General features: G+C 39.2%; 1 protein-coding gene across 2 annotated transcripts; it reads left to right on the plus strand.

Annotated features, from left to right (window-relative positions):
• The first annotated feature begins 473 nt into the window (after nt 1-473).
• Nucleotides 474-4,069, plus strand: praf2 (PRA1 domain family, member 2). Of its 2 annotated transcripts, none has more exons than XM_079637665.1 (4): nt 474-526; nt 1,564-1,805; nt 2,416-2,633; nt 2,852-4,069. In XM_079637665.1, the coding sequence occupies exons 1-4, from the start codon at nt 500-502 to the stop codon at nt 2,989-2,991; spliced, it is 627 nt and encodes a 208-aa protein (XP_079493791.1). In that variant the 5' UTR covers nt 474-499; the 3' UTR covers nt 2,992-4,069. The 2 variants fall into 2 exon arrangements, with proteins under 2 accessions (XP_079493791.1, XP_079493792.1); XM_079637666.1 differs by lacking the exon at nt 474-526 and adding an exon at nt 977-1,012.
• Nucleotides 4,070-11,730: the final 7,661 nt, after the last annotated feature.

Here is an 11,730-nt window from a genome sequence, read left to right on the forward strand (position 1 = left end):
CATCACTGTCGTGATTGGTCTGTCAACTGACAGACGTGGTGTAATTGGTTCTTCCAGATCTGTCACGCCCAGAGGCGTTCCCATAGTGAGATAGGCTACCTCACTCATGTTATCAGAGAACTGGGGTTACGTAAGTAACCTAAAGTTCCTCCACACCTCTTGGCAGTTGGGCGTGGTGGAGTGTCCGGCGACAGGCCTAGCACTCGTATGCATTGGTCGAACTTGTGCTAGGCTGGGTCCTATATGTTGTGATCCCTACAGCAATCCCATATGTGTATTCTTCCACGGTACAGCTCCCTGCGGCGAGCCCGTGTCTTTCCCCTGGCAGAGCATGCTCTGCCGTCTCTGACCGGTGTTGTCTCCCCCCTGCTTGAGTTGCATGCATCCTTTTCCGTATTTATGCGTGTGGGGCGGAGCGTGAGATGCAAATCTCACACGCCAATGTGCATTGGCTAGTTTTATCAATACTTGAACATCGCGTTCTTCAAAGCTATGTGGTATGCTGAGGAGATTAAACTCATTTAAAGTAATGTAATCGTCTGGTTTTAGTTTCTTTCAAACACAACACATAGGTTATGATCTGTAATTGTATAATTTACAATAAGTGCTTTTGAAGAAAGGGATTGTATATTCAGCAACCCCAGTTTTATCATTTGTTCATCTGTATCATATCTGTTTTTTCTTTAACTATCCATAATATTTTTACCCTTAAATGGGTCTGAGTGTTTTGTATTTACTAATTCAGGGAACAGACACAGTCTCTATATGATGATATTTAGGTGAAAGAGTGTTGGGATTTATCTGACTTCTGTGAAGAATTCATTTACAAATAACTTGCATTACAAAAATAAACAATGTATAGAACAACTTCATTTAATTGTTCACTTGCATTACAAAAAATAAACAATGGACAGAATTACTTTGGTTAATTTACAAATAACTTGCATTTGTATGACTCCTCTTTAGCTGAATACAAAGAATGTATTAAGCGATGACAGAACTCCAGGGACAAGTAAGTTCAGGGATTCATTTGGGAAAAAAGTCCTGGCATTTTCTTTCTTTCTGTATGCTGGCAGCCTGGCACACTATGTGAAACACAGACTACCGGAGTCAAACTTTGACAATATGGGAAATAATGCATGTCCTTTGTGAACCTCTGTATTGTGTTTAGGCTAGCTAACTAGAAATGCTATCACACCGTAAATGGCATATTTATTTGTGCAAAAATAATATTTCTGTGAAAAAGCATATGTAATAGGTTGTAATTATATCTGGCTTGCAGATAATACAAACGCAACAACGTAGCGATTGCAGTGTAGGAATATGCAGTATGCATAGCTATCTGTGAATAAACACTGAATGCATCAGCTGTAGTTTCAGTTCTGCACTGCCCAGAGTTAAAAACAGAATGGGTTCACACAAATACACCGTTTTAAAAGGCCCCATATTTAATATTAAAATAAAAAAGCTCCTTATTATATAATTGACGTAAGATATTTTATGACATGTGATAAGTCCACCTGCACCTGCATGATCATATTTATTTATTTTGTGTTTCCGCAGCGTGTTTTCAGGACCGTTGGTTTGCAATGCATGCTGGTAAATGTAGTCAACAAAGGCGTCAAAATGGTGGATTTTCAACCTCCTCCTTTCAGAACCCTGGACGATTTTCTGCTGAGTTCGGCTCGGTTGTCTGTGCCTGATGTTCGTAACTTGGATCGGTGGAATAACAGAATAATTAACAACCTTCTGTATTACCAGTCGAACTATTTTGCATTCGCCGCGGCATTTTTGGTTATAGTCGGGTAAGGAAACACCAGTGACGTGTACGTTCATTCAGACCCATTCACTGTTCTTTTAAAACCCTTAACCAGGTAACCCCATTTGTGTTATGTTCTGTATTGAATGCGTTTTGTAAAAAAAAAAAAAAAAAAAAAGCCCACAATTAATCCATTTGTAGTGTGACCTAAATTAAAAAAGGGTTAGGCCAACATTCACTTCTCTGTTTGGAGAGATCTGATTCGATAATGTGTCATGGCTTTGACAGGTAACGTTATATTAAGACGTTGTTTTGTTGGCATCACCAAGACAGTTATAAAGCAGTAACGTTAATCAGATGTTATCAAACGGCTCTCATATAATGCCAGGTCAATCCCTTTGCTTTCAGTGGCCCATTGTTTCATCACTTTCTTCACTTCGCCAACATTTCCCTTTTAGTTTTTAACTTGATGTACTAAAATAACTAAAACTGACATAAAATAAAAAAAACTATATAGTCTATTAAAAACACAAAATACGAAACGTTTATCTAAAATTAAAATAAATAAATTGTAATAGTATCTTAACTATACAACAATAACCATTTATTTTGTGTTTGTGTGTGTGTGTGTGTGTGTGTGTGTAATTGTGCCATAGATATTTCCAACCACTCCAGCTGATCCTTGGGGCAACAATTGTGATCCTTCTGTTTTTGGGGTTTGTCTGGGGAGCTGAAAACAAGGCGGTAATCCGACGATTCCGGAGGAATCATCCATCGCTCTCCCTGGCTGCAATTTTGGGCTCCAGCTACCTTCTTCTGTCCTTTTTAGGAGGAGTAGCTGTTTTCCTCTTTGGCATTGCCTTCCCCATATTAAGTTAGTATTCTTTGTTGCCTACATCTTTTTTTCCTAACACTAAAAAGTACTAGTATCACATTTGAGGCTAGAGCATTGAAACATTTTCAGTTGATTTTGTTCTTTTAATACTTTGTATGTATGTACACATTAATTTATTGTTAGCTTGAGCAATGTGTATTTGTATTATCTTGCCGTATCACACTGTGACAGTTCCCTCTGATGCTTTCTCCTCGCAGTGATCCTAATCCATGCTTCAGTAAGACTCAGAAGCCTAAAGAACAAAATAGAGAATAAGTTGGAGAGTATAGGATTGAAGAGGACACCCATGGGCCTGCTACTGGAAGCCCTGGGACAGGAACAAGAGGCTGGATCATAGCTGCTGTGCTAACTATTAACTAACTGCTATCGCTCACCCCTTCTTTCCTATGAGCTTCTTACATGTCCTTAAAATATGTATGAAAACAGATATTGGCAAAACATATGGCATTTGCTAAAGTCTCTCAGATATGCAAGAAGGGCCCAATGGACAGGATTAGATTGTATGATGTAGTTTATGAAAGATAGCAAAAAGTAAGATAACAGGATCAGGTATTTATAACTAGCCTATAGGTGTCAAAAAAAAAAGGCATTATAATGCCTTGTAAATAGGGTGTAGGTTAAGAGTTATTAAATTTACATGTATTTTTTGAGTAACAGTCTGTTATTGCTTCATTCTATGGATTTAATTGTTCCAACACTTTTATTCTTACAGACATCTTCTAGATGTCTATATGACATCTGACAGGAGACGTCTCAGAGATGTATTTGCAGATGGGCAAATACATCTCTATATGAAAATCTATTTGAGATTTCATATGTATTTAATTGTGCCAACACTTTTATTCTGTCCCTATATACGTTTTACGTTTACGTGTAAGTAAAACATTTTTTATTTACTTTTTGTGAATTTTTTACATTTTGTGAATTGTGTTGAAGGATATTTGAAGAGATTGTTTTTTTTTTGCCAGTGCAATACATGACCAAATATAATTTTTAACTGTTTGTTTTGAGTTTTATTTTATTTTAAACAAAGTTGTGCCACATATGGCCTGCCATGAATTGTGTTTGCAGTCTTACAAAGTGCCAAGGGTTTTCTGTTATAGCAACCCAAATTAGTGACCAAGAATATTCACTCTCTATGTTTCCATTTATGTGAATTGTGCAGCACAAACTGACATTGTTGGTGAAAATGTCTAATCTCATTTGAAGGAGAGATACGAACATAATACAAATAAATCATCAGAAATGTAACACTCTACAGATGTTTATTGTTTCTTTCTTTTAGTTTTTTAATATGTTTGAGAACAAAAGAAAAGTATTCTCTGCATAATTAATGTTTACAACGTCAGTTGCCTTGTATTTTCAGGAAATGCTCATCCATTGCTGTGCATAATAAATAAACTTTCATATACAGTATCTGCAGCTTTTGTCTTTTCATCTGACACCTCACTGAACTTAGGGGTGCTGTGAACGTTAAAATTAATGTATAGTAGCAATGCGTAAGGTAAGATAGCCTATTGTTTTGATTCTTGTTCATTCAATAAATCATTGTTTGTGTAACATGTTTCTGATTAGTTTGCTCATTAAGTAGGTAGCGTTGGAATACAGCAAAGTGAGGAAGACGAAAATAAAAAACTACACAAAAAGCCCTTCACATATTTCTCCCATATTAGCTGTTTTTGGAATTCTGTTACTGCAAGTTTCTCATGAATGACTGAAATTAAGGTTTTTAAATGTAAATAATTGCTTGTTCACAATAATATTCTTGTGTTATTATTCTGCATCTCCCAAAGTCGTCTGCATATTATGAAAATAGGCGAACGGCTCAAGACCACAAGAACTTGGCATGCGCTTTGAATGTTGTTCTGTACACCGAACTGAAAATCATTTTGTCACACAACCCACACAACCCTTCATTATCAAAGGCTTTCATAAATGTTATTTAAGGTTCTTTTGCATCAACAGTTGATTTCTGCAGCAGTACTTTAGAATGTTGGTCAAATCAAGTTATCATGACAAATGTAGGCTATTGATGTCTAACCTCTAAACAAATTAAAGCTCAGTGTTCATCCTTCTCAAGTGAACACAAAGACACACTGTGTACAAAGCAAGGTTCAACTAAATAGTGATGTTATACTTAGTTTGTGCAATACGCTTTTTTTTTCATTATTTTTTTTCCATATATTTTATTGGAAACAGAATTCAAACAATATTTGCAACGTAGTATAGTACAAGTCTCCATTTTTTATATATTTCAGAATAAACAATTCTTCAAAACCAAAGTCCTTTTATGCTTTTATCCCATATCCCTCCCCAACACCCACCCTCACGATAGCCAGTCAGACATACAAACAAAACCAAATAAGTAGCATAGGAAGAATAAGTAAACTTTAAAAAAAAAAAAAGATAAAAATAAATTATTTAATATTCAATAAGTTTTAATAGTGTGTTATTTTTTATAATAATAATAATTATTATTATTAGTAATATTATTATAATATTTCACCTGTTCTGAGCTCATTGGTAACAGTTGGTGACCAAATGGGGCTACTAAATTAAAATAATTGATTTGCTCCATAAATGAAGCTCTGCAAGTTATAAATACTTAATGTATGTCCCAGGCCATAATTCAAAACAATGTGGGTACCATTCCAAAGATAAGTGCGCTAAATTCTCTTAAAACACTCTTGAAAACAGATTCAGCATTTAGTTTTGTTTTTATTGGGCACACAGTTAACGTTCTGACAGTGAACTGACTTACAGCATACTGTACATGGGAGTACCAAATTAAAATAATAATAATAAAAAAAAAAATATGTAAACGGCAATGCACCCATGGCAAATGAAAACCACTTTCATATTTGGCTGGTTCACGCATCATGGAGCGGTGCTTACTGTGAACGCTACGAACTGTACAACTGACTATTTAAACAGAGCAGTGTAATTTTTTTATGTTAGGTTGACTATTTTATTATTCAATTTTATTAAGGCTATAATGAACATGCTGCGATGTCAAGATTGGAATGCTGTGTGTGTGTGTGTGTGTGTGGCTCGATCGAATGGAGACATACTCATACTCCGTCATTTTGTTCACACAGGACATCATTCAAAGTGTTTCTCTATTATTGTGTACACTCGCAATAAAGCACAACATTGTGCTTTTGTTAAACTATAAACTCTTGTCAAACTGTAACCTACAACTGTCACCCAACCAAAATATCTCACACACACACACACACACACACACACACACACACACACACACACACACACACCACACACACACACACACACACACACACACACACACACACACACACACACACACAGACACACACACACACACACACACACACACACACACACACACACACACACACACACACACACACACACACATACAGAATGGCAGAGAGACAGAGAGAGACACAATCCACATTCAAACCACAATATCTGACTTTCTGTTGGTCGGAGCTAATGACTGTAAATTAGAAAGTTGTTTCGGCTTGATAAGATCAATATACACGCTGAGTTTTGTAACTGTAGGTAAAACTATAACTAAGTTATAACACACTTTATGCATCCTTTTTTAATCATAAATTTGTTTCCTCGCCACGGCCAAACCGTTCGAGATATCAAAAATCCCCTGGCAATTTATCATCTTCCATGTCTTGACTTCATGCTGACCGAGTTTCGTGGTCATCGGATGAATTCTCTAGGAGAAGTGTTTCAAATGCGAGAGCAAGCGTTCTCCAATCAACCCGTAATAGCCGACTTCCTGTTGGGCTGCCTTAAAACTTGACCCAGGGAAAGTTGTTCGGCCCGATTAAATCTATATGTGTACCGAGTTTCATATTAATTCATGCAAGCGTGTTTGATATACGGACAAGTGTTCGAATCCCATTCCAGGGGGCGCTGTCGAGCCTCCCTGCCACGCCCGGGTCCCAGCTTCAGCCCGGCCCTGATGGCCGCGGGTTCTGACCTGTGTGCAAAATTTCAAGAGTTTTCGAGCACGTTAAGGCCCTCAAAAGTGCCAGAGATTTTGCACACAGCAGAGAAAGGGTTAAACTAAACTAGCCCCCCTCCTCACACACACTCACAAACACAGAGGGGCAGAGGGAAAATGCTCCGAAAAGTACACATTCAAACCAAAATATCTGACATCCTGTTGGTCGGAGCTAATGACTGTAAATTAGAAAGTTGTCCGGATCGAAGAGAAGAATATACGTACCGAGTTTGGTTACTGTAGGTAAAACTAATACCCCATTTTTGACTAAAGGTGGCGCTACTGAGCCCCTTACCACGCCCGTTTCTGAAACTTCGCACATGTCTATTAGACAATAAATGTGATATGCATGTTGAGTTTCATGCAATTTGAAGCATGTTAAGAGCCTCAAATGCATCCAAAAAGAATATAAAAGTTTAAAGCGTTGCCATGGCGACAGTATTAAAGATATCAATAATCCTTTCACAGGTCTACATCTGCCGTGTGTTTACATTATACAGATGAAGTTTGAAGCAAATCAGGTAAAAAAAGAGGGTGAATTCAAAGCATTTTGAAAGTGACACACTTCCTGCTGCCAGTTGGTGGCGCTATAACTTTGACTCACAATAGTCACATCCATGTGATCGGCTTCTTACAACGAACACACTGCTGAAGTTTCATCAAGATCAATTAATGTATGAGGATGTTATAACACACTTCCTGTTTCCAATATTCGCCATAAATTCGTTTCCTCACCTCGGCCAACGCTGTCGAGCCCCCCTGCCACGCCCGGGTACCAGCTTCAGTCCGGCTCTAATGGCCGCGGGTTCTGACCCGTGTGCAAAGTTTCAAGAGTTTTTGAGCACGTTAAGGCCCCCAAAAGTGGCAAAAACCTTGAAAAAAAAATTATTATAAAGAAGAAGAAGAAGAAGAAGAATAACAAAAAATCCTTAGAAGAACAATAGGGCTCTGTGCCCTTTCAGGGCTTGGGCCCTAATAATAGTCAATGTTGTCCTGTGTGTGAGGATACAGTATTAGACCCCACATGCCAAGCATAACTCTAACAGGTCTTCTGTGGAAACAAATGCATCAACGTATTGGGGTAATGCATATCACAAACATCATGTAGACGTTTTTATGTTTACAAACAATAAATAAACCTGTTTGCTGTAGAACGATGTCTTGCCACAATGTCTGCATCTGTGCATTGAAATTCCAAAGTCAAGTCACCTTTATTTATATAGCTTTTTTTACAATACAGATTGTATCAAAGCAGCTTCACGGTGATAACATGAAAATAATACAACAAAGTTGTTTTTCTAGAAGAAGATTGCATCATCGTCCACCTTAAGTAAGGCAGATCAATAATATTGTTGAATAATAAATGTCCCCAACTAAGCAAGCCAAAATCCAAGGCAAACAAGCCAAAGTCCCCCCATTTAGAAAAATTTCTGCATTGACAAAGCATAAATCAAACATTTTAGTTATTCTGTCCCTGATGAAAGTAGGTTGCACTTCAACAGATAGTTAAACAGGATGAGGGTTGAAGAAAAAGTCAAAACCAAAGAAGTTCCTTTTCTGTGTTTTACTTTGAAATCTTCAGTCCCACAACGTAATTATTTGTGAAACTACAATACAAACAGAAAATGTACATTAAGTATTAAGTATGAATAAAAGTACATTTTAAGAAAGAACACAAACTAGTGTTAATATATGAAATAGAGATAACAACCTTCTTTGAAAATGTACAGCAAATGTTTTCTTAAATCCTATGAAAACTCCTTTTTTTTTAGCATAGATGATATTAAATAAAAAAAACGTACAGACGATGGCCTCTTTGGCATGAAATAACAGAAGAATATATCTTTTATCAGAGAGACATCTGCTGCTGCATCACTGCTGTTGTGAAGTGAAAACTAAGATGGCCACCACAACCTCTAATCTAAGTCACATGATGCATCTTAACCAATTAAATACAACCTAAATTAAATGACAACTTAAATAGTCAGAACACTCCCCGTCTGGTATTTTAGAAATACCACTACTAACAATGCAACAGCTCTGAACATTATTCCTTCCGTTCTTCTGGTGAGAGAAGAAGAATCACTTGGGACACAGGTCTCAGATAAGTTTTACACTTCCCATCCTTGGTGACCTTGATTTCAATTTTCCTGACCTTTTCATCATCGCCTGGGAAGACCTTAGTGACAAGAGCCAGTCATTCCTCTTGACTTGAGCCTCCTTCATAAGTACAATATCTCCTTCCTTGATGTTAGGCTGGTTGGTGTGCCATTTGCGGCGACTTTGAAGATTGACTAGGTACTCACGTCGCCACCTTTCCCAGAAGGTGCTGGCAAGTTGTTGAACTTGTTTCCATTACTGGCGGCAAAGATCCTTTTCAAAGTCCCCTGGAGGAGGAGACAAGACACCAACTTTCTGAGTCAAAAGAGTGGCTGGAGTCAACAGGGCGGGTGAATTTGGGTCACTTGAGATCGGTGCGAGAGGTCTTGCATTCATAATTGCAGAAACTTCTGCCAAGAATATCGCCAGCATTTCATGAGTGAGATGAGAGTGACTGTTTTGAAGCAGCATGGAGTCTAATATGCGACGTGCAACTCCGATAAGTCGCTCCCAAGCTCCTCCCATATGGGATGCATGAGGGGGATTAAAGATCCAACGACATCCTTCCTCATTCAAGTAGCTCCTAAAACTAGGCTCCTCTGCAAGCATTCCCAGCTCCTTACAAACATCCTTGAAATTTGTGCCACAGTCTGATCTGATTTGTTTTTCTGGACCCCTTATGGCTGAGAAGCGTTGGAGGGCGTTGATAAAGGTGGATGCATCAAGAGAATCAATCAACTCAAAGTGCACTGCTCGAATACTCAAACAGGTAAAAATGAGTACCCATCTTTTGTTGTTTGCCAAGCCACCCCGAGTGCGGCGAGAGGCGACCATCCAGGGCCCAAAGATGTCGAGGCCGACATAAGTGAAAGGTGGATCAGTAGCAAGTCGATCCGGAGGAAGATCTGCCATCTTCTGTTCAACGACTCTTCCTCTGAGTTTCTGACAGATGATGCATTTATGGATCACACTATGAATCCGCTTTCTCACCCCGACGATCCAGAATCCTGCATTTCTGATTGCACCTTCTGTAAACAGGCGACCTTGGTGTCTGACCCGTTCATGAAAGTGTCTCGTGATTAGAAGGGCTATGTGGCTTTTCCCAGGAATGATAACCGGATGCTTTCTCTTTGTTCTATAGGAGCATGCTTGAGTCTGCCACCTACTTTCAGAAGCCCATCTTGGTCAATGAAGGGGTTCAGAGTTCTCAGTCCACTGTTTTTTTGGATTTCCTTTCCTTCAGAAAGACGAGCAAACTCAACACAATAGCTCTCCTGTTGGATGCATTGTAATATCACAACTTTTGCACAACTCTGGGAGTGCTTTGTCACAAAGATGCCATTTTTTTATAGGTACTTGCTAATTCAGTTTCGATTCTGAATGAATGTATGATGTGTTGGAATTATGAATGTATGAATTAAGTTGGATATAGCTTGTAGGAGACATTTCCAGGTCAAAAAGCGCTCAAAGCGATGTGACCCAAGTTTGACAGGAAAGTCATGGGGTGTCAGATCTGTGCGGTTAGAGCGTACATCCACATCTGAATCAGGGTCAATTAGTGCTCCAAGCTCTAATCGAGGTACAGTGTGAGCAGACAGTGGAGCGAGCTTAGCCTTGCCTAGCACAAACCCTACGGTACATGATCCATTGTCATCCATCACCCTCAGGTAGGCTACTGCTGCAATTGCCTTTGTGGAAGCATCTGAAATAACATGAATTTCTTTCCTTTTTGCTGAAGATAGCGAAACCTTTGAGTACACTCTGGGTATTTCAGATTGAGCTAGATCCTGCAAAGAGTATTTCCAAGCCTCCCATTCAGCTTCCCTGACTGTTGGTAGAGGGGCATCCCAGTCTTTGGTGTCTGCTGTCAGATCACAAAGAAGGAACTTTCCTTGTATTGTAACAGGTGCTGCCAACCCAAGAGGGTCAAAAACGCTGTTGACAGTTGCTAAGACACCTCTACGTGTAAAAGGCTTCTCTTCTGCATCAACACGAAAAGTGAAAGTGTCTGTTTTCAGATTCCAGCTCAGACCAAGGCTCCTCTGAATAGGTGGAGTATCCTTTTCCAGATCGAGGTCCTTGAGGTCTTTCACATGATCCTCTACAGGAAAAGCATTCATTACAGCAGGACTGTTAGATGCTATTTTATGAAGCCTCAGGTTGGAACTTGTTAGCATCTCCTGAGTTCTTTTCGAGAGATCAACTGCTTCCTCAGCCGTGGGCACTGATTTCAGGCCATCATCCACATAAAAATTACGCCCCACAAAGGCTCTTTGCGTCTTTCCCAAACTCAAGTTCTCCATGTTGAGCTGCACGATGAAGTCCATAGATTGCTACCGCGGGAGAAGGACTATTCCCAAAAACATGAACCTTCATCCTATACTCCATGACATTTTTAGAGAGATCATTGTCCTCAAACCACAAGAAGCGGAGAAAGTTGCGGTGATCCTCTCTCACCACAAAGCTATGCAACATCTGTTCAATATCAGCAGTAAATGCGACTGCTTCTTTACGGAAACGCAGCAAAACACCCAGCAAGGAGTTATTCAGGTCAGGTCCTGAGAGAAGTACTTGATTCAAAGAAAGGCCTTTGTACTCTGCACTAGAGTCAAAAACAACTCTGATCTGTCCTGGCTTGCGAGGGTGATAGACACCGAATATAGGCAGGTACCACACTTCCTAATTTTCCTTCACAGGTGGAGCTAATTCTGCATGACCTGCATCGAAAATCCTTTGCATTAGGGCTGTAACGATTAATCGCAATTAATCGTTACAGCCCTACTTTGCATGAATGTGATGAAATGTTCCTGCATTTGAGGCTTCTTCCTTAGTGGCTGATGGAGTGACAAGAGACGTTTCAAACTCAGGTCCCTATTGTTGGGTAGCTGTTGACGCGGAATTCGGAAAGGAAGAGGTGCCACCCAGCTGTTAGAACTGTCAATGAACATTTCCTTGTCCATCAGTTTCATG

This window comes from Phoxinus phoxinus (assembly GCF_949152265.1).
Source record: "Phoxinus phoxinus genome assembly, chromosome: 15".
In the NCBI taxonomy this organism is placed as follows: domain Eukaryota; kingdom Metazoa; phylum Chordata; class Actinopteri; order Cypriniformes; family Leuciscidae; genus Phoxinus; species Phoxinus phoxinus.